At 45.3% G+C, this 20,978-nt stretch overlaps 1 protein-coding gene across 1 annotated transcript in view; it reads left to right on the plus strand.

Annotated features, from left to right (window-relative positions):
- LOC148514828 (ovostatin-like) overlaps nucleotides 1-20,978 on the plus strand; it is a 306,413-nt gene that overhangs the window by 82,967 nt on the left and 202,468 nt on the right. The window contains exons 13-14 of the mRNA XM_088480956.1: nucleotides 17,117-17,362; nucleotides 20,567-20,624. Of these exons, the coding sequence (XP_088337082.1) occupies nucleotides 17,117-17,362; nucleotides 20,567-20,624 (304 nt within the window). The remainder of the gene's footprint in view (nucleotides 1-17,116; nucleotides 17,363-20,566; nucleotides 20,625-20,978) is intronic.

Raw genomic sequence — 20,978 nt, forward strand, 5'->3', positions numbered from 1 at the left:
CACTCAGGGTAATTAACATTGAACTTGAATATATTGGATAACCCAGTATTTATTTACAATTGGTTTACAAAAATATACTGATCATTGTTCAGTATACACATACACAGCACAGTGCAGTATTACGCTACACACATTACACACAAAATTGAGCAATACTGCACTACACATCACTGTGCATTATGCTATACACATACATAGCACCCTACAATATACAGAGCTCACATATACTAAGCAGTGCAAAATATATATATTATATATATATACACACATACACACACACTCGCAAAAAGAAGACAACACTCAGAGACTATCAAAAAATCCAATGTATTAAGGTCAAAGAGAGGCGATGTTTCGGGGTGCAACCCCCTTTCTCAAGCCAATACATATCTGTGGTGTTGACTTGAGAAAGGGGGTTGCACCCCGAAACGTCGCCTCACTTTGACCTTAATACACTGGATTTTTTTTGATGATAGTCTCTGAATGCTACCTTCTTTTTGTGTTTGTGTAATGTAATCATATGACTGGGCACCAGAGCATTGGCACACACAGGTGTGTGTATACAGTATATATATATATATATATATATATATATATATATACACACTGTATAATATATATATATATATATATATATATACAAACACTAATTAAAATATTTATATATATATATATATATATATATATATAGTAAAACACTGTGCTGAGAGCTGCTGCTTACCTGTCAGCCCCAGGGTGGCATGCGGGGCTTTAGTCTCTCAAACACTCGGGGAGGCCATGTCACTCTGTCTCAGGCAGCCCACCCAGGTAGGTCCAGCGCTGCTATCCCTTCCCTGAGAGACTTGAGTCGCAAGATGATGATGTCATCATCTCGCGACAGCACAGTAGCTCCTCCGCAACGGCACCGGCGGCTGTGTGGAGGAGGAGGAAAGAACATACTACAGTCCAGTCATCGGTACTTGTCCGATGACTGGACCGGAAAAACCCTTATCCCCCCACGCAACAGCAGCGGCCCTAGTGCTGCACAATTGTACCGGCCCGGGGGCAGATGGCACCCTTCCCCCCGGCCCAGTCCGCCACTGCAGATAACATATATTATAGCAGTACAGTATAACTGGAAGGGATATAAATATATATTTTGGATTACAAATATAAGTAACCTATGAGTTATATAGGATTTGGGACTGGAATGTACACTGTACTACTTTTGGAAACCCAACAAACTGTATGAACATTTGGGAGCTACAGATACAGTATACTATAGTTCACAGGTTCTCAAACTCAGGGCCTGATTCAGACCCAGTCGCAAGCACTGAGCGCTTGCAACTGGGTCGATGGTGACCCAGAGCGCATGCGCACGATGGAGCCGGTTCCATCGTGCGCATGAACGAGACCAGGATAGCGACGGGCACTCCGTCGCTCCGGGTCTTGCCCCAAAGGGGGCATGCTGTCGATGTTGAGTGACAGCATACCCCCTTTGGTGGGCAGGGCAGGGGGGGGTGGCTGCCCAGAGGGAGGCGTTCCCATGAGAATGCCTACCGTCTGGGGGCGGCCCCACTGACATCACAAGTGATGTCAGTGGGAGAGCTTTCAGCTCTGTTTGAACCGAAAGCTCTCTGGGGCTTGCGGCCACGAGACCCTACCACAAGGGTCTCGTCGCAAGCCCAATGGTCGCGATGGTCTTGGCCATCGCGACCATCATCCTGGCCGCGCGCATTAGCTGTGGGTGGAAACCCACAGCAATGTGAGCGGCCAGGAGGCCGCTCTATAAAAAAAAAAAGACGCCCTGATTCAGAGCCAGCGCTCTGTCAGAGCGCCCGGCTCTGAATCAGGGCCTCAGTCCTCAGGACCACAAACAGTGCATATTTTCCAGGTCTCCTCACAGGATCACAAGTGAAATAATTACTCCACCTATGGATCTTTTAAAATGTGCCAGTGAGTAATGATTACACCTGCTGGGTGACTTTTGAGTGGTCAAATGTACTGTTATTTACAATATTCATTTACTACTGTGTATATGTATTAGGGGTGAGCGGGTTCGGATTTCTGAAATCCGAACCCCCCCGAGCCCCCCCGATCCGAGTCCGATCCGAGTCAGGCTCGACTTTTCCCGCCTGACTCGGATCTGAAATCGAGGCAAAACGTCATCATCCCGCCTTCCGAGTCTCGCGGGTTTTGGATCCTATATAAGGTACCCGCGTCGGCGCCATTTTCTCACTCGGCTGTGGACAGTGAAGAGGGAGGGTGGGAGTTAGGGCTGTGTAGTGTAGTGTAGTGTAGTGTAGTGTAGTGCTGCTGTTGTCCACTACTTCAAAGTCCATAGGGGCTGGCTGTGTTGTGCTGTGCTGCTGTTGTTAATAGGGGCTGTGTCCACTACTTCAAAGTCCATAGGGGCTGGCTGGACTGTGTTGTGCAGTCAGTTCTCCATAGGGGCTGTGTCCACTCCAAAGTCCTGTGCAGTGTCCCAGTCCTAAAGGAGTGCTGTAGTGTTGTCCAGGGGGTGCTCTGTCCATCAGGGGTGCTCCCCCCAAGTGCTAAAAAAATAATATATTTTCTGTGTTTGTGAATTGTGTGCGCAGTAGCCGCACGTGCATCAACAAAGTAGTGCCAAGTGTGCGCCTGTGTCATAAGTAAAGGGCCGGCTGGCTTGACCGTTAAAGGGTGCTGTAACCCCCGAAAGTACACTCCAGTCCAAACCAAAAAAAAATTATTTTCTGTGTTTGTGAATTGTGTGCGCAGTAGCCGCACGTGCATCAACAAAGTAGTGCCAAGCGTGCGCCTGTGTCATAAGTAAAGGGCCGGCTGGCTTGACCGTTAAGGGTGCTGTAACCCCTGAAAGTACACTCCAGTCCAAACCAAAAAAAAAATTATTTTCTGTGTTTGTGAATTGTGTGCGCAGTAGCCGCACGTGCATCAACAAAGTAGTGCCAAGCGTGCGCCTGTGTCATAAGTAAAGGGCCGACTGGCTTGACCGTTAAGGGTGCTGTAACCTCCGAAAGTACACTCCAGTCCAAACCAAAAAAAAAATTATTGTCTGTGTTTGTGAATTGTGTGCGCAGTAGCCGCACGTGCATCAACAAAGTAGTGCCAAGCGTGCACCTGTGTCATAAGTAAAGGGCCGGCTGGCTTGACCGTTAAGGGTGCTGTAACCCCCGAAAGTACACTCCAGTCCAAACCAAAAAAAAAATTATTTTCTGTGTTTGTGAATTGTGTGCGCAGTAGCCGCACGTGCATCAACAAAGTAGTGCCAAGCGTGCGCCTGTGTCATAAGTAAAGGGCTGGCTGGCTTGACCGTTAAGGGTGCTGTAACCCCCGAAAGTACACTCCAGTCCAAACCAAAAAAAAATTATTTTCTGTGTTTGTGAATTGTGTGCGCAGTAGCCGCACGTGCATCAACAAAGTAGTGCCAAGCGTGCGCCTGTGTCATAAGTAAAGGGCCGGCTGGCTTGACCGTTAAGGGTGCTGTAACCCCCGAAAGTACACTCCAGTCCAAACCAAAAAAAAAATTATTTTCTGTGTTTGTGAATTGTGTGCGCAGTAGCCGCACGTGCATCAACAAAGTAGTGCCAAGCGTGCACCTGTGTCATAAGTAAAGGGCCGGCTGGCTTGACCGTTAAGGGTGCTGTAACCCCCGAAAGTACACTCCAGTCCAAACCAAAAAAAAAATTATTTTCTGTGTTTGTGAATTGTGTGCGCAGTAGCCGCACGTGCATCAACAAAGTAGTGCCAAGCGTGCGCCTGTGTCATAAGTAAAGGGCTGGCTGGCTTGACCGTTAAAGGGTGCTGTAACCCCCAAAGTACACTCCAGTCCAAACCAAAAAAAAATTATTTTCTGTGTTTGTGAATTGTGTGCGCAGTAGCCGCACGTGCATCAACAAAGTAGTGCCAAGCGTGCGCCTGTGTCATAAGTAAAGGGCCGGCTGGCTTGACCGTTAAAGGGTGCTGTAACCCCCGAAAGTACACTCCAGTCCAAACCAAAAAAAAATTATTTTCTGTGTTTGTGAATTGTGTGCGCAGTAGCCGCACGTGCATCAACAAAGTAGTGCCAAGCGTGCGCCTGTGTCATAAGTAAAGGGCCGGCTGGCTTGACCGTTAAAGGGTGCTGTAACCCCCGAAAGTACACTCCAGTCCAAACCAAAAAAAAATTATTTTCTGTGTTTGTGAATTGTGTGCGCAGTAGCCGCACGTGCATCAACAAAGTAGTGCCAAGCGTGCGCCTGTGTCATAAGTAAAGGGCCGGCTGGCTTGACCGTTAAAGGGTGCTGTAACCCCCGAAAGTACACTCCAGTCCAAACCAAAAAAAAATTATTTTCTGTGTTTGTGAATTGTGTGCGCAGTAGCCGCACGTGCATCAACAAAGTAGTGCCAAGCGTGCGCCTGTGTCATAAGTAAAGGGCCGGCTGGCTTGACCGTTAAAGGGTGCTGTAACCCCCGAAAGTACACTCCAGTCCAAACCAAAAAAAAATTATTTTCTGTGTTTGTGAATTGTGTGCGCAGTAGCCGCACGTGCATCAGCAAAGTAGTGCCAAGCGTGCGCCTGTGTCATAAGTAAAGGGCCGGCTGGCTTGACCGTTAAAGGGTGCTGTAACCCACAAAGTACACTCCAGTCCAAACCCAAAAAAAAATTATTTTCTGTGTTTAGCCGCACGTATATATCAAATCGATATAACATAAATGGAGGACCAAACTTTCTCCGATAAAAATAAAATAGAGAAAGATCAAGAACCACTTCCTCCTAGTGCTGAAGCTGCTGCCACTAGTCATGACATAGACGATAACATGCCATCAACGTCGTCTGCCAAGGCCGATGCCCAATGTCATAGTAGAGGGCACATACAATCCCAAATGGCAAAGTTCAGGAAAATGACCTTGAAAAAGACATTTAAATCAGCTGAAGAGAAACGTAAACTTGCCAATATGCCATTTACGACACGGAGTGGCAAGGAACGGCTAAGGTCGATCCCTAGTATGTTCATGACTAGTGGTTCAGCTTCACATGACGATGGAAGCCCTCCTCCCACTAAAAAAATCAAAAGAGTTAAGCTGGCAAAAGCACAGCGAAGAACTGTGCTTTCTAAGAAGATATCACAAATCCCCAAGGAGAGTCCAAGTGTGGTGGTGGTTGCGATGCCTGACCTTCCCAGCACTGGACGGGAAGAGGTGGCTCTTTCCACCATTTGCACGCCCCCTGCAAGTGCTGAAAGGAGCACCCACAGTCCACTTGCTGATATGCAAATTGAAGATGTCACTGTTGAAGTACAACAGGATGAGGATACTGGTGTAGCTGGCGCTGAGGAGGAAGTTGGCGAGGAGGATTCTGATGGTGATGTGGTTTGTTTAAATCAGGCTCCGGGGGAGACAGTTGTTGTCCGTGGGATGAAAAAGCCCATCACGGTCATGCCTGGGCAGAAGACCAAACATTCCACCTCTTTGGTCTGGCAATATTTCTATCCAAATCCGGACAACAACTGTCTTGCCATATGTACCATATGTAAAGGTGAAATAAGTAGGGGTAGGGACGTCAACCACCTAGGAACATCCTCCCTTATACGGCACCTGCAGCGCGTTCATAAAAAGTTACTGTCAAGTTCAGAAACTTTGGCTAAGACCGTAAGCAGTCCAGGGACACCTAAATCCCGTTGTCCTGTTGTATCCAAGCGCCTGCAAACCACACCGTCAACTCCCTCCTCGTCAATTTCCTCCTTAGTTAGGATTGGAAGTAGTCCTGCAGGCCATGTCACTGGCATGACTGACTCTCCTATCCGGGATTCCTCCGGAGGATCCTGCATTGCTACGCCTACTGCTGCCGCTGCTGCTGTTGCTGCTGCTGGGAGTCGTTCATCATCCCAGAGAGGAAGTAGGAACACCACTACTTTTACTAAACAATTGACCCTCCAACAGTCCTTAGCGAGGAGGATGAAGTACGACAGCAGTCATCCTGAAGCAAAACGTATAACTGAGGCCTTGACTGCTATGTTGGTGTTAGACGTGCGTCCGGTATCCGCCATTAGTGCAGTGGGATTTAGACAATTGATGGAGGTAGTGTGTCCCCGGTTCCAAATCCCGTCTAGATTCCACTTCACTAGGCAGGCGATACCGAGACTGTACAGAAACGTCAGAAAAAGTGTCCTCAGTGTCCTGAAAAATGCCGTTGTACACAATGTCCACTTAACCACGGACATGTGGACAAGTGGAACAGGGCAGACTAAGGACTATATGACTGTGACAGCCCACTGGGTAGATGTATCACCTTACGCAGCAACAGCAGCAGCGTCACCAGTAGCAGCATCTCAGAAATGCCAGCTCGTTACAAGGCAGGCTACGCTGTGTATCACCGGTTTCAGTAAGAGGCACACCGCCGACAACCTCTTAGAGAAACTGAGGGAAATCATCGCCCAGTGGCTTACCCCACTTAGACTCTCCTGGGGATTTGTGATATCTGACAACGCCACCAATATTGTGCGGGCATTACATCTGGGCAAATTCCAGCACGTCCCATGTTTTGCTCACACAATAAACTTGGTGGTGCAGAATTTTCTGAAAAGCGACAGGGGCGTGCAGGAGACGCTTTGGGTGGCCCGAAAAATTTCTGGCCACTTTCGCCATTCAGCGACTGCGTGCCGAAGACTGGAGCGCCAGCAAACACTCTTGAACCTGCCCCGCCATCACCTGAAGCAAGAGGTTGTGACGCGGTGGAACTCAACCCTCTATATGCTTCAGAGGATGGAGGAGCAGCAAAAGGCCATACAAGCCTATACATCCACCTATGACATAGGCAAAGGAGGGGGTATGCACCTGACTCAAGCGCAGTGGAGAATGATTTCCGTGTTGTGCAAGGTTCTCCAGCCCTTCGAACTTGCCACACGTGAAGTCAGTTCAGACACTGCCAGCTTGAGTCAGGTCATTCCCCTCATCAGGCTTTTGCAGAAGCAGCTGGAGAAAGTGAAGGAGGAGCTAAGACGGAGCGATTCCGCTCGGCATGTGGGACTTGTGGATGAAGCCCTTCATTCGCTTTGCCAGGATTCCAGGGTGGTCAATCTGTTGAAATCAGACCACTACGTTTTGGCCACCGTGCTCGATCCTAGGTTTAAAGCCTATGTGGTGTCTCTCTTTCCAGCCGACACAAGCCTGCAGAGGTGCAAAGACCTGCTGGTGAACACACTGTCAGCTGAAGCGGAACGTGACACGTCAACGGCTCCTTCTTCATTTTCTCCTGCAACTGGGGCTGCCAGGAAAAAACTTAGGTATCCTAAGCAACCCGCTGGCGGTGATGCAGGGCAGGCAGGACCAAGTTTGGACATCTGGTCCGGACTGAAGGACCTGGCAACAATTTCTGACATGTCTACTGTCACTGCATATGATACTGTCACCATTGACAGAATGGTGGAGGATTACATCGGTGACAGCATCCAAGTAGGCATGGCAGACAGTCCATACCTGTACTGGCAGGAAAAAGAGGCAATTTGGAGGCCCCTGTACAAACTGGCTCTATTTTACCTGAGTTGCCCCCCCTCCAGTGTGTACTCCGAAAGAGTGTTTAGTGCAGCCGGGAACCTTGTCAGCGAAAGGCGTAGGAGGTTGCTTCCACAGAATGTGGAGAAGATGATGTTCATCAAAATGAATTATCAGCTCTTCCAGGGAGACCAGCCTCCAGAAGGTACAGAGGGACCTGTGGTGGTGGATTCAAGTGGGGACGAGTTAATACTTTGTGAGGATGAGGATGTACACACTGAAGAGGGTGAGGAATCGGTGGATGAGGAGGATGAGGATGACATCTTGCCTCCATAGAGCCAGTTTGTGCAGGGACACATTAATTGCCAGCTTGTTTTGTGGGGGCCCAAACGAACCAATCATTTCAGCCACAGTTGTGTGGCAGACCCTGGCGCTGAAATGATTGGTTTGTTAAAGTGTGCATGTCCTGTTTATACAACATAAGGGTGGGTGGGAGGGCCCAAGGACAATTCCATCTTGCACCTCTTTTTTTTCTTTGCATTATGTACAGTTTGGGGCCTAGTTTTTCAAACTGCCATCCTGTCTGCCACTGCAGTTTCACGCCTAGATGGGTCACGTGTTTGTGCCGCCCACTCGTGTCGCTTAGCATAGTCATCCAGCTACCTCGGTGCAACGTTTTGGACATAAAAACACTATTGTGAGGTGTGAGGTGTTCAGAATAGACTGGAAATGAGTGGAAATTAAGGTTATTGAGGTTAATAATAGCATAGGAGCAGAAAAACCTACAAATTCTGTGATTTTAGCTGTTTTTATGCTTTTTTTAAAAAAAATACAGATCCAAAACACAAAACCCAGAACCCAAAACACGGAAGGGTGGTTTTGGCAAAACCAATCCAGATCCAAAACACGAAGAAAGATCCAGATCCAAAACCAAAACACAAAACACGAAAAGTGGCCGGTGCACACCCCTAATATGTATAAACATAAATGTTCATGAAATGGTGTATGGCAAAGCAAATATGTATAGAAAAAGTATATGTTGTTAATAATTTTATCTAAGATAAAACATAGGAAAGCATTTGTATCTTATGTGAGTTTACCTGAAGGCATATAGAAGATATCCAGTTTCACCGGAAGCTGAGGAAAAAACGACTCAGGTGATGTATTCCAGTACATGTAATAAGTGTGAACTATTATTTAATGTAAAAAAAGCTGCATACACCACACAATAGAGAATATAACCATTCTATAATGTTAGTAGGCTTACCCAAGCAAGCTTATATAGTTATAAGAAAACACAGTATTGCTTGGGTGGAGGCACTTTTATTAACCCATAAGGGAGGGTTACACCAACATCAGTTGTAAGATGGCAGGGCTGGCAGAAATGAGATGTAGTCAGCATCCTGGCATGCGGGATGCTGACTGTTGAAATACCAGCGCCGAAATCCCGACGGCGTCGAGATCCCAGCACCAGAATCCTGACCGCCGGAATCCTGAAGGTAAGTATCGGGGATTAGGGGGGGATTAGGCACCAGGCAGGGGGAGGTTAGAGCCAGGCACTAAGGAGGGAGGGTTAGGGTTAGGCACTAAGGGGGGAGGTTAGGGTTAGGCACCGCGGAGGAAGGGTTAGGGGTAAGGGTTAGTCTTACCTTTCTTACCTAAGGGTGTCAGGATTCAGACAGTTGGGATGCCAATGTCGGTATCCCGACCACCGGGATCCCATACCCAACCTGGCAGAAACATGGTCAAACATTGAGGGGTGTAGTGTGAACAGATGTCTCTGAGTAAAGGGCCCATCAGCATCTTAAATTCATTGTCAACTTGTTGAGGTGTATGGTGATAACCTCATATCACAGAAACAGGTTTGGGTTTGGGGCACGGCCTTTGATAACGGCTGGACAGACATTGAAGATGAGCAGCACTATGGCCGGCCAAGCACATCCACCACAAATGACAATTTGTGCCGCATTGAAGGAGGACATTCAGGAGGACAGACACATTTGAGTTTGTGACATTGATGACAAACTGAACATCTCAGTGGGTGCCAGGGGCAGAACTATGGGAGACAATGGAGGCACCTGCCGCCGGGCTCCAGCTCTGAAGGGGCACCTTGTCCACAACATATTCATCCCTCTTAAGGCTGTAACTATGTACCTGGACTGTACCATAACGGCCGCCCAATACATGGCACCCCTTCCCGGCACCAGAGAAGCCATCATAATCTAGTGGAGAGCTCCATGTCAGACCATCAGCAGTTTCCTTTGTCTATCTATAGCCTGTCTGCGTGCAAAGTACTACATTATAGTGTCAGCGGCTGTCACGCGGGGGCACCAAATTATAACTTGCCTCCGGGCATCTGGGATGAACTTACACCACTGGTGGGTGCTGTGCACAACATCGTTCATTAGCAACTGGACTACAGGATAAAGTGATCACGCTGGGTACCGAATCAGGTCACAAAACCAATAGGACGGGATTGTCTCTCATTCATTTGACACAGGGCCTGAATCAGCAAGGAAAGCACGCTAGCAGACGCACGCACCCAGCTACTGCGAGTATATGCTAATCAATGCATACGCACGCAGACCGCAGCACAAGAAGCAGACACCCAGCAAAACATAAAGCCGCCCACCTCTGCCGTGATTGACAGTGTAAACATCGGAAACATCCAGTGCCATCAAAGCTGGTAAAAGCTAAGGGTAGACCTAACTTTGCTGCAGGACTTGAGAGAATCTTGCACGCAGGGTGGTGAACGGCAGCTTGTGGTGCCACTGTGTGTAATTTATGCACGACCTGGTAACGGCATGCAAACACACAGGCATGCCTGCGTTCGGCCGACCACCCCCTCACCACCCAAAATATGGTACTTCCTGTCAATCAACATTGGAAGTCTCTGTGGGCTCCCTGCGTACTTTAACAGAACCCTAACCGTGCACAGCAACTTGTTCATGCACGCGCAGTGTGATGCATGTGCAGAACGAAAGCATCGGCCGAGTGCATGCGTTCTCTCACTTGCGTTGCTTGATGAATCAGGTCCACAGTACCATTAGGAGGGAGTGCAGTTCCTGCAGCGTATTGTTACAGGCAATGACACATGGGTGCATCATGTGACATCAGAGATGAAGCGAGCATCCATGACATGGGAACATGTATTGTTCCCACCTTCAAAGAAATTCAAAACAACCCCATCAGCAAAGAAGGTCATGGCGACCATGTTTTGGGACCACAAGGGTGTGCTTCTTGTTGATTTCCCCACCAAGGGAGATACTGTGAGTGCTGTCCGCTATTCTGACAGAGTGAGCCAGTTGCAGAGGGCAATTCATTGAAAACGACATCGTATTAATGTACAATAGCACCAGGTCACACTCAGCCATCCACATGCATGAGTTGTTATAGCTCTAGTTTTTGGGAGGTACTGGACCATTCTCCCTACAGCCCTGACCTGGCACTGAGTGATTTCCATCTCTATGGACCATTGAAGAAGCGATTCGCAAGCAACAGTGAAGTTCAGTAAGTCGCAATGATCTGGCTTCAGGCGCTTGACACTGATTTCTTCCATGCCGAGATAGATGCATTAGTGTACCATTGGGACAAATGCTTAGACAAGTATGGGGACTAGGTGGAAAAATAATCTGTGCCAAGGACATACTATTGATTATACGTATATGTAAGAGTTGAATAGATTTACACAATGAGAGGTCTTGTTATTTTATTTATTGAACCATTCTCGTATATATTGTGATATAACTGGGGTAATTAGCTTGGGTCATTGGTACAGTGAGTAGGTGCATAATAAAGTATTCATGCACTTCTTTAGGTTAAAATGAAAATCTATGATGGATAAAGAGGGAAAGGTTTGTCTGTATTTGATGCACAAAATTAAAATATAACTTTTATTAGTCTTTAAAATATGTATATCAATAATACAGTCCGTGAAATATTAAAAAACAAAAAAAATAATTAAAGTGGGATAGAAGTAGGAAAAATGTGATCAAAAACAGTTACTTGGTACCAACACAGGTCTGTTTTAATGTTTATCTGTGATATATAATAGTATCCTGGATATCTATATGTTATTATTTATTTAGTATATTACAGCAAATAATTATTTAAACCAAGTGCCACTCTGTCAGTGTTATTTCAAACATTACTTATAGTACTGCTTTAAATAAAGTATGTATGTGTCCACATAATATAACACAAACAAGTATATTCAGAGGCTGTAGGAAATGTAGTCTAATAGGTTAGTCAGATATCAGAAGCCAAATGAGAATGTATATTCTAAACCCTTTCAGTGGTGGCATGCTGATGGGTACAGTCTGTAATGATAAAAGATTAATATAATTCTATGCGAACGGACCTACTTAAATCCTCTTAGCATTTACTCAGCTCCCTTCATGGGTTCATAATATATAGTCAGATAGAAGCATAGAATAATCTTTTTTATGAACACCCCTTATTAGTTACCGATTAATCTTTATTCCCACTGCATAGATGTATGCAGAATGTTTTTTTGGTCATTATATCACTGGCTGACCTAAGTATATGCATGATATAGTATCTTAAACACACTGAAATTTGTCATTTATATCATATTATTAGCAGTATAATTTGCCTACCATCTGATTTAAATATATGTGCTTGATACTATCCATATATTTGAAATAGGTGCATATCCTGCTAACATTCATGCAACATCAATCCATGCCTGTATACTTATATACAATATAGAAATCTATTCATACTATATTACTGGCAGACCTATGGATATGTATGATATAGTATCTTAAACAAACTGAATTTGTCATTATATCATCGTATTAGTAGCATAATTTGCCTACCATCTGATTTATATACATGTGCATGATACTATTCATATATTTGTAATAAGCGACATGTCATCTTGATAACATTCATGCAACATCAATTCATGCCTGTGTATCTATATACAATACAAAAATATATTCATACCAGGATTTACAGACTAATGCTAATGGGTGTGTTCTGATACCAATTAAGAACAGCAGCTTAATGACAAGCAGGAGAGTGATCAGACTCCCTGGAGAGCATGTTTTGGAAGGAAAACCTGGTAATGTATGGGAGCAAACAACAATAGAAATTTGCTCCCAAACACTAGAAACTGGACCATATTTTCCATCCCACCAGACTGATTTGACAGATATCTGACAGATAATTGTAGTGTGTATGCCCAGCATTACTTTATCTGACAGTCAGTGGCCCCGATTCAGAGGCGGGCGCTCTGACAGAGCGCTAGCTTTGAATCAGGGCCGTCCCTCCTCCTTTTTGGAGCGGCCTCCAGGCCACTCGCATAGCTGTGGGTGACCACCCACAGCTATACCGAGCGGCCAAAATGATGGTCGCGATGGTCAAGACCATCGCGACCATCGGGCTTGCAACGAGACCCTTGCGGTAGGGTCTCGTTGCCGCAAGCCCTGGAGTGCTTTTGGCTCTATCAGACCCAAAAGCACTCCCACTGACATCACTAGTGATGTCAGTGGGGCCGGCCTCAGACGGTAGGCGTTCCCATGGGAACGCCTCTGTCTGGGCACCCACGCCCCTGGCACGCCCACCAAAGGGGACATGCTGTCAATCACCATCGACAGCTCCCCCTTTGGTGCGAGACCCATAACGACGGCTTGGCCCCCATTATTCGGGTCTCGTGCAAGCACGATGGAGCCGGCTCCGTCGTTCGGATGCACACTTGGGCAACATCGACCCGTTTGCAAGCGCTCAGTGCTCGCGAGCGGGTCTGAATTAGGCCCAATATCTGACTAATTTCTCTCACAGCCTCTGAACATACTAATACCCCTTTTCCACCTAAATTCCGGGTCTGACCCGGAGTTGGTACTGGGTTCCTATTTGGATCAGACCCGGATAGCCAACCCAGGACATTCCCGAGTCGGCGCCGTTCACACCGGAGTCGGGTCTGCATAGACCTGGCTTTTTTCTGGCGTTGAAGTGGATGCTTGGAGATGACGTCATCTCCAAGCGCCACTGAAGCCGGATCAAACGGCCGGCTTGTGGCACGCTCCAGGTCATCGTGACAAGGAGCGCGCTGTACACACAGCAGGGTTTCACGGGTTACGCCCGTGTTAAACCCTGCTAGTTACCAGGGTTGGATTGCCGGGTCACTCGACACTAGTGTGCTGTGAGCGGTTGTTGAGTGTGCCGCGCTGTCAGACCCACCGGTTAGAGCTGCCGGTCAGATCTGCCATACCGTGGTCCGGGCAGTGCTCAGCTCTTCTGGGAGTCTCAGGCATGCCCGGGCCATCACCTATGCAGACGTGGCGACGTGACATCACAGGTCACGCACGCCACATCTCTAGTCAGTCAGCCCGCCCGCCAGCTCTTCAGCCCCTAGAGATGCCCTGCATGAAGGCCACCAGCACCCCCAGTCAGCCAGCTTGCCTCCCCAGGCAGCCCCATGGGCCACCAGCACTGCCAGCCAGCATGCCTGTTTCACCAGCCAGCCCCGCGGCCACCAGCTCCACCAACACCGTCAGCCCGCCTGCCCGCCTCACCAGCCAGACAGCCAGCAAGCCCTCGGCCACCAGCACAGCCAGCCCCACGGCCAACAGCACCGCCAGCCAGCCCTCGGCCACCAGCAAGCCAGCCTGCCTGCACGCTGCACTCTGCTGACGAGGGACAGGTAGGGGCAGTAAAAAATTTAACTTTATATTTTATGTGTAGCAATGTGGGTTTTTTTTCTTTTTTTTTGGGAGCGAGCAATATATATTTTTTTTCTGTTGGGGGCAGCCAATGTTATTTTTTTTCTGTGGGGGCCAATGTATGTGAGTTTTATTCCTGTGAGGGCCATTGTATGTGACTTTTATTCCTGTGGGGGCCAGTGTATGTTTGTTTTATTTCTCTGGGGCCAATGTATGTGTGTTGTATTCCTATGGGGGCCAATGTATGTGTGTTGTATTCCTATGGGGGCCAATTCATGTGTGTTTATTTCTATGTGGGCCAATATATGTGCGTTTTATTCCTATGGGGGTCAATATGTGTGTTTTTTATATGTGGGAGCCAATATGTATGTTTTCCATAGGTTGTGCATGCCGCATCGCCGAATGGTGTGCCTTGGCAATTTTAATATCTTGCATAGTGTGCCTCAAGTTAAAAAAGGTTGAAAATCACTGGCATAGATGTATGCAGAATGTTACTTGGTCACTATACTACTGACAGACCCATATATATGTATGATATAGGGGGGTATTCAATTAGGAGTGAAAAGTCCATGCTGGACTTTTCTCTCCGCATCAGAGGTTTTACGGGGATAAAGTATCGGGTGCACTCCAGCTTTATCCCCGTATTCAATTAGGAATGAGCGAAAACGGGAGCGGCGTAAAGGTAAGTATTGCAAAAAAATGGGAATTTTCGGGAAAAGGTCCTGGGACCTCCCTAAAGATGTCCAGACATGGGGGATCACTATGGGTACCCCAGTGTTGGCTGCTGAAAGGAAGTTGGGTTTTTAAATAGCCGTGGCAGGTGCTTTTTTGCGCTTGTGAAGAAGGTGTGAAGAATAGCACTTAGGTTGTTTTTTTGCAAAAAAAAAAATATGCCCATCAAATTTGGGGTACATGAAAATGGGTGCAAGCATATTTTTGAGTCCCTAAAGTGCATTTTTGACAATTCTTCAAAAATGCACCTGCCGCTACCACCCGTATTCTTTTAAACACCTGCCGCATACTTGGGAACCCCCCGCCAGAATTAATTTTGTTATTTAAAAACTTGTGCCCCATATTTTTTATTTTTTTTTACCCCAAAATTAAATATTTTTTTTGGGGTGTTCCTATTTTTTTTTTACTATTTTTGACACAATTCATTTTTAGGGGCTATTCCCAGGGGTGCAGGCTTTTTTTTTTTAAGCCTGCACCACTAAACCCCAATTCTGCACTTTCTTTCGCCATGTTAAACATGGTGAAAACGTATCCCCGTTTCTTTTCAAAGACTTTTCGAAAAGTCTTTGAAACTGAATACGGGGATAATTCAAACATGCGAAAATGAAGTCATCGGCGACTTTTCACAGCCTAATTGAATATGGCCCATAGTATCTTAAACACACTGAACTTATCATTTATATCATCTTATTTTTTCCTCACCTACAAGGGTATTTGCTACATCTAATCAGTAACATAATTCACTTACCATCTGATTTAATCCATGAAAATGATTGTATACCCATTAGTGATTATTATGAACTGAGGTATAATCTTTATTTGTTATATATGGGGTATATTGGTACTGCAAAAATTTATACATATGCATGATACTATCTGTATATTTAAAATAAAAATACTAATGGGTGTGCTCTGATATGCATCTAGAATAGCAGTTTCATGACAAGCAGGAGAGTTGTCACACTCCCTGGAGGGCATGTTTTCTGCTACTCCAAAATTATATCTCACTATGAGAATCAAATGTACAAATATCTTACTAACCTATTAAGGTGCGTACACACAGGATGATGCTCCCTGAACGAACATCGTCTCGCGTGTCCCCGGCAGTTTGTGCTCAGTGTCGTTAATGACACTGAGCACAAAACACTGAATGATTTCATATTTGAAATCATTCAGTGCCGGACTCCCTCCTTTGCACCCGAACATGTCCAACCTGCAAATATCGTCAGGTTGGACGGGATGTTCGGACGATGGACGGCAAGGCTCAATGACCAGCGGGAGCGCGCTTGGTCATTGGTTGTTCATCGTTCGGGCTGAAAAAGTGAACGGTATTTTGAACGATTTGTCGTTAATGACAAATCGTTCAAAAAATAGTTATGTCTGTACGCTCCTTTAGACTACATTTCTTACAGCCTCTGAATATACTTGATTATGTTATATTATGTGGATACATACATACTTTATTTAAAGCAGTACTATAATTAATGTTTGAAATAACACTGACAGAGTGGGACTTGGTTTAAAAAATTATTTGCTGTAATATACTAAATAAATAATAACATATAGATGTCCAGGATACTATTATATATCTCAGATAAACATTAAAACAAACCTGTATTGGTACAGAAAATCTATTTTTAATCACATTTTTCCTACTTATATCAAAGTTTAATTACATTTTTTGTTTTTTAATATTTCATGGACTGTATCATTGATATACATATTTTAAAGACTAATAAAAGTTATATTTTAATTTTGTGCATCAAATACAGACAACCCTTTCCCTCTTTACCCATCATTGATCTTCACTTATGTTGTCAGTGATAGCACCACCTTCAAACAATGCAACACAACATGTTTTGTTGCTCTACTAGATATTAGGGGTTTACCTAGATTCTATATATATCATTAGACTTGTGCTGAACGTGGCTCTTTTTCTTTTCTTGTTTTGTATGGTTTAAATGAAAATACCATAAATGTATATTTACATTTTCCTTATTTGCCCCTCCCCTGTAGCGCAGACGGCTGGTTTGCTATTTTTTATACTTCACTTGTCTCTGAAAAGTGCTATGTACAGTAGTGTAGAGATACCATATAAAGAAGGTCAGTAAAACTAGAACTCCTAATTAATAGTACTGTAGATTAGCTGTTAATTAACAGTAGATTATGATTAGCTCTTAATTAACAGTAGATTATTGTTAGATTAGCTTTAATGCATTAATTCGATTTATCTTTCATTTCTACAGGTTAGTTACCAGGATAATGACCAGTGTTACACCAATAACAACTTATTTGATGTCGATTATCCATATGCTGAACACATTGCGTATCGGTTTTACTCTCAGTCTAATAGCTTCTTGCAAGCAAAGGCTCCCCGTGGACAACTGAGCTGTTTCCAAAACCACAACATTGAGGTGGAATACATAGTGGGAGGAAAGGAAGCGGAGGAATGCACCGCCACAAAACCCGCCACTAAATCTTTCTATTACATTGTAAGTGTGACAGGACCAGAGGAATACAGGAGACACAGTCACGCATTGTCCCATACAGAGCAGATGTCTTTGGTGTCAGTCAGAGATCAGTGTAAGGCTGGGTATACACACGAAGATTTTCTGTCCAACCATCCAACTAGTTGATTGGTTGGAATGAAAATCTGGAAAGGTATGAAAACAAACGACAATCAGCAATTTGCTCCCAAACGCCGGAAAATGGACAAAACTGTTGTTTGAACAAATTGTTTAGATCAAACATTTAACAAACTTTTCTGACAACCATTTTCCTGTTTTCTGGCATTTAGGAGCAAATTGCTGATAATCAGTTACTCTCATAGGTTATCATTCCAACCAATCAACTAGTTGGATTGTCGGACAGAAAATCTTTGTGTGTGTACCCAGCCTAAAGCCGCATATCCACTACTAGATGTGGGGACGACGGCACGATTATGACATCGTAATTGTGCAGTTGTCCCCCTAGGGGTGAAGTGCATACACTGAACGTTCAGACTTTCAGTGTATGCACAATCCATCATCCCCGAACATGGCAACCTGATGACGGTCGTCAGGTTGTCCGTCATGTTCGGGCGATGATAGATGTTAAAAACGACCAGCGGGCATGCGCATCGCTGGCCATTTTTAACATTTACATGCCCGATTTGCGGGCGATTACACGATAACGACGTTGTTATCGTGCAATCACCTGTCCAAACCTCCTAGTGGATGCCTCCACTGCATGGTGAGGATTTCGCCGACATCGCAGGTTTTGTATGCGGAAAAGTATCGGGCGCGCCCCTGCTATTCGCCATATTCAATTAGAAAGGTGGCAGAAAGTCGTGTCGGCGATACTTCAACATGCAGTAAGTACTGTCAAAAAATGGGTAAATCAGCCTGCCACCCCCCAAATGATGCACTAACCTTGAGGATCACTATAGAAGTCCCCGAATAGCCCTGCTGAACATATTTGGGTACTTAAGTAGTGTCAATAGCTTCAAAATCGCATCTTTGCACAAGGGGTGAAGAATAGCATTTAGCAATCTTTTTTCATCAAAATAACTATTCCCAGCAAATTTGGGGTACATGAAAATGGGTGCTAGCATATTTAAAAGTTGCTAATGTGAAATTTTAAAAAAACTTTAAAAATCCACCTGCCGCAAGCACCTGCAATCTTAAAAACACCTGGCGCATACTTGGGTCCCCCCTATTTTGCTAGTTTTTACGTTTGTCCCCCAACTTTGGTCTTTTTCGTCCCCAAATTGAAAATACTTTTTTGGGGTGTTAAGTTTTTTTGAAACTTTTTTTTGACACAGTTTACCTTTGGGGGGCTGTCCCAAGTTTGCTGAGTGGTTTACGGACATCTGCACCCCTAAACCCCAATTCTGCTCTTTTTTCCGCCTGCTATTCATAGGCAAAACTTTTCTGCCGGGTACATTGCATTGACTTTCCACACCGGTGAAAGATCTCCGGAATTGAATATGGCGGAAACTTTCCGTCTGGCGAAATGACGTCACTCGCGAAAATTTTCCAAAGTTTCTGACTTTTCGCTCCTAATTGAATATGGCCCCAAATCTGAATCTTGTGTAATGATGTTGCTCATGTCTAGTTTTGGTGCTTCGCTAGGCTACTTAGAAGGGATGTTGCCTACTTTAGTAACACTAACATCCATAGACTTTGTGCCTGATCCAGTAGTGAAATGCTTGACAGAGCTCAGCCGGGATAAAGATGTCCACTACTGCTGTCTCATATCCATCCATCGCTCTTCTGCATAAACATCGATACCAGCTATGCACATCGGCCACTCAGGCAGCATTTACAACAGGTCTGACCAGTCGCCGATACTGTAATGCCGGGTACACACTAGACAATATATCCTCCACATCGGCCAACATGTACCCACTATGTTACTGATGATATGCGCCCATCGCACATCGCCCAGCAGACCTGCATTCAGGTCCGACGAGTGATATCGTCAGCAGGGGGCATGTGGCTGAATGCAGTATGGCTCCCACTCTCACGCCAACTGTAGTATGCACTTTCCGATGCCGGGACCCCTGCTGGGACCCGCCGCTCACGACATCGGTTGGGTACACATTGTTATTTGTGTTACCAGCTTAAGTCTCCTCACATGCAGAGGGCTCTTGTGCTGCATATGCAATCACAGTAGCTAAATTATGCACGCCCAGGACAGACACGTCTGCGTATTTCTGACCCCCCTGTCACCACCCCAAAAGCTGACAGCCTGTCACTCACTCTGACCATACTAGTTGCGCTTAGTAGGAGCCAGCTCTTTGGCCACATCTTGCAATAACAGTACATAGGGTCTTATTCAGAGGAGGTTGGTGATGCAGCTCTTGCTAATCTCAGCCTTCCCTATGTGCTCCATGGTGAGATGTCCACTTTCAGGCTGCGCGGTCTGTGCTTGTGCAACGGAGATTGTAATCACTCCAACATCGGTGCAAAAAGAAAATTGGGAATTTACCAAGCTCCCATATTTGTCAGGATCCCGATGGTGTATGTGATCATTCCTACCCATGTTTAATCCCACTGTTTCCTTCCCATGTTTCCCTCCCGAATAAGCAGCCTGCACATATCAGTGAGATATGTGCAGGCTGCTTATGTGTTTGCAAGTGAATAAATGGTTAAATATTTTTTTTTAAAATGATGTTGGTTCCCCCCCCCACCCCTCTAAAAGCATAACCAGCCCCAGGATCCTTAACCAGTCCTGGCAATTTTTTTTCCAGTGGAACTACAGGGGCTAGCGTGCTTGTCTTTTTGCAGCTGTAGAAATACAAGTGCCAGCGGGCGGCTGGCACCCATACCCCCACTGATTTTAATAATAATTTTTGGTAAATTCCAGTGTTGTATTGCTATCTACAGTATGTAAGTTACTGCCGTGTTCAGATGAGGGTATATTAATATCTAGTTGTATGTACGGGTGCAGCTTAACTTCTAAATTGGCCATGTTCACCTCTAAATTTAAAGCAAATACCCCCCGTTTTTCAATAGTAAATTCCTGTGTTTGTAAAAAAGTAAAAATACTCCAGAAAATGCAAATTGGGCCAAACACGGAGATTAGTCAATTTAGCCCTTGTTGTTTGTTGAGCGCTGTAGCTGCATTACATACTGTTTATATTTGAATTATTAGCAGTGCTGATGCTTTGGAAACATCTCAACTGGTATCTTATGAATAAGTTCTCTTTATAGGTGAAAGGAAGGGAAGGCATTGTGGCGTATGGTCAGCAGGAAGTTGATTTGATAAACAGTGAGTACTATTATATTTTTTATAGAAACTTACTATAGGATTATAGTTACTAAAGTGCAGGATTTTAGAAGTGGAGTTGTTGCCCATTGTAACCAATCAACCTATATATATTAGAGATGAGTCGTCCGGATTCCATGGAATCTGAACAGCTCCGAACACTGGGGATCTGAGTCCACCCGAACCGTGGTGTTCCCACCCAGACTTGGATTTGAGGCCGAATGTCATCATCCCGGTGTCAGATTATCACAGGACTTTGATTCTATAGAAGGCACAGAGGCTGGGACTCGGTGCCATTTCACTGTGATGCATGCTGCTGTTTGCTTTGCTGTACTTTGCTGCATTGGCTCAGGTTGT

Source organism: Taudactylus pleione, unplaced genomic scaffold, assembly GCF_031769625.1.
Source record: "Taudactylus pleione unplaced genomic scaffold, aTauple2 ptg000258l, whole genome shotgun sequence".
NCBI classification, from domain to species: Eukaryota; Metazoa; Chordata; class Amphibia; order Anura; family Myobatrachidae; genus Taudactylus; species Taudactylus pleione.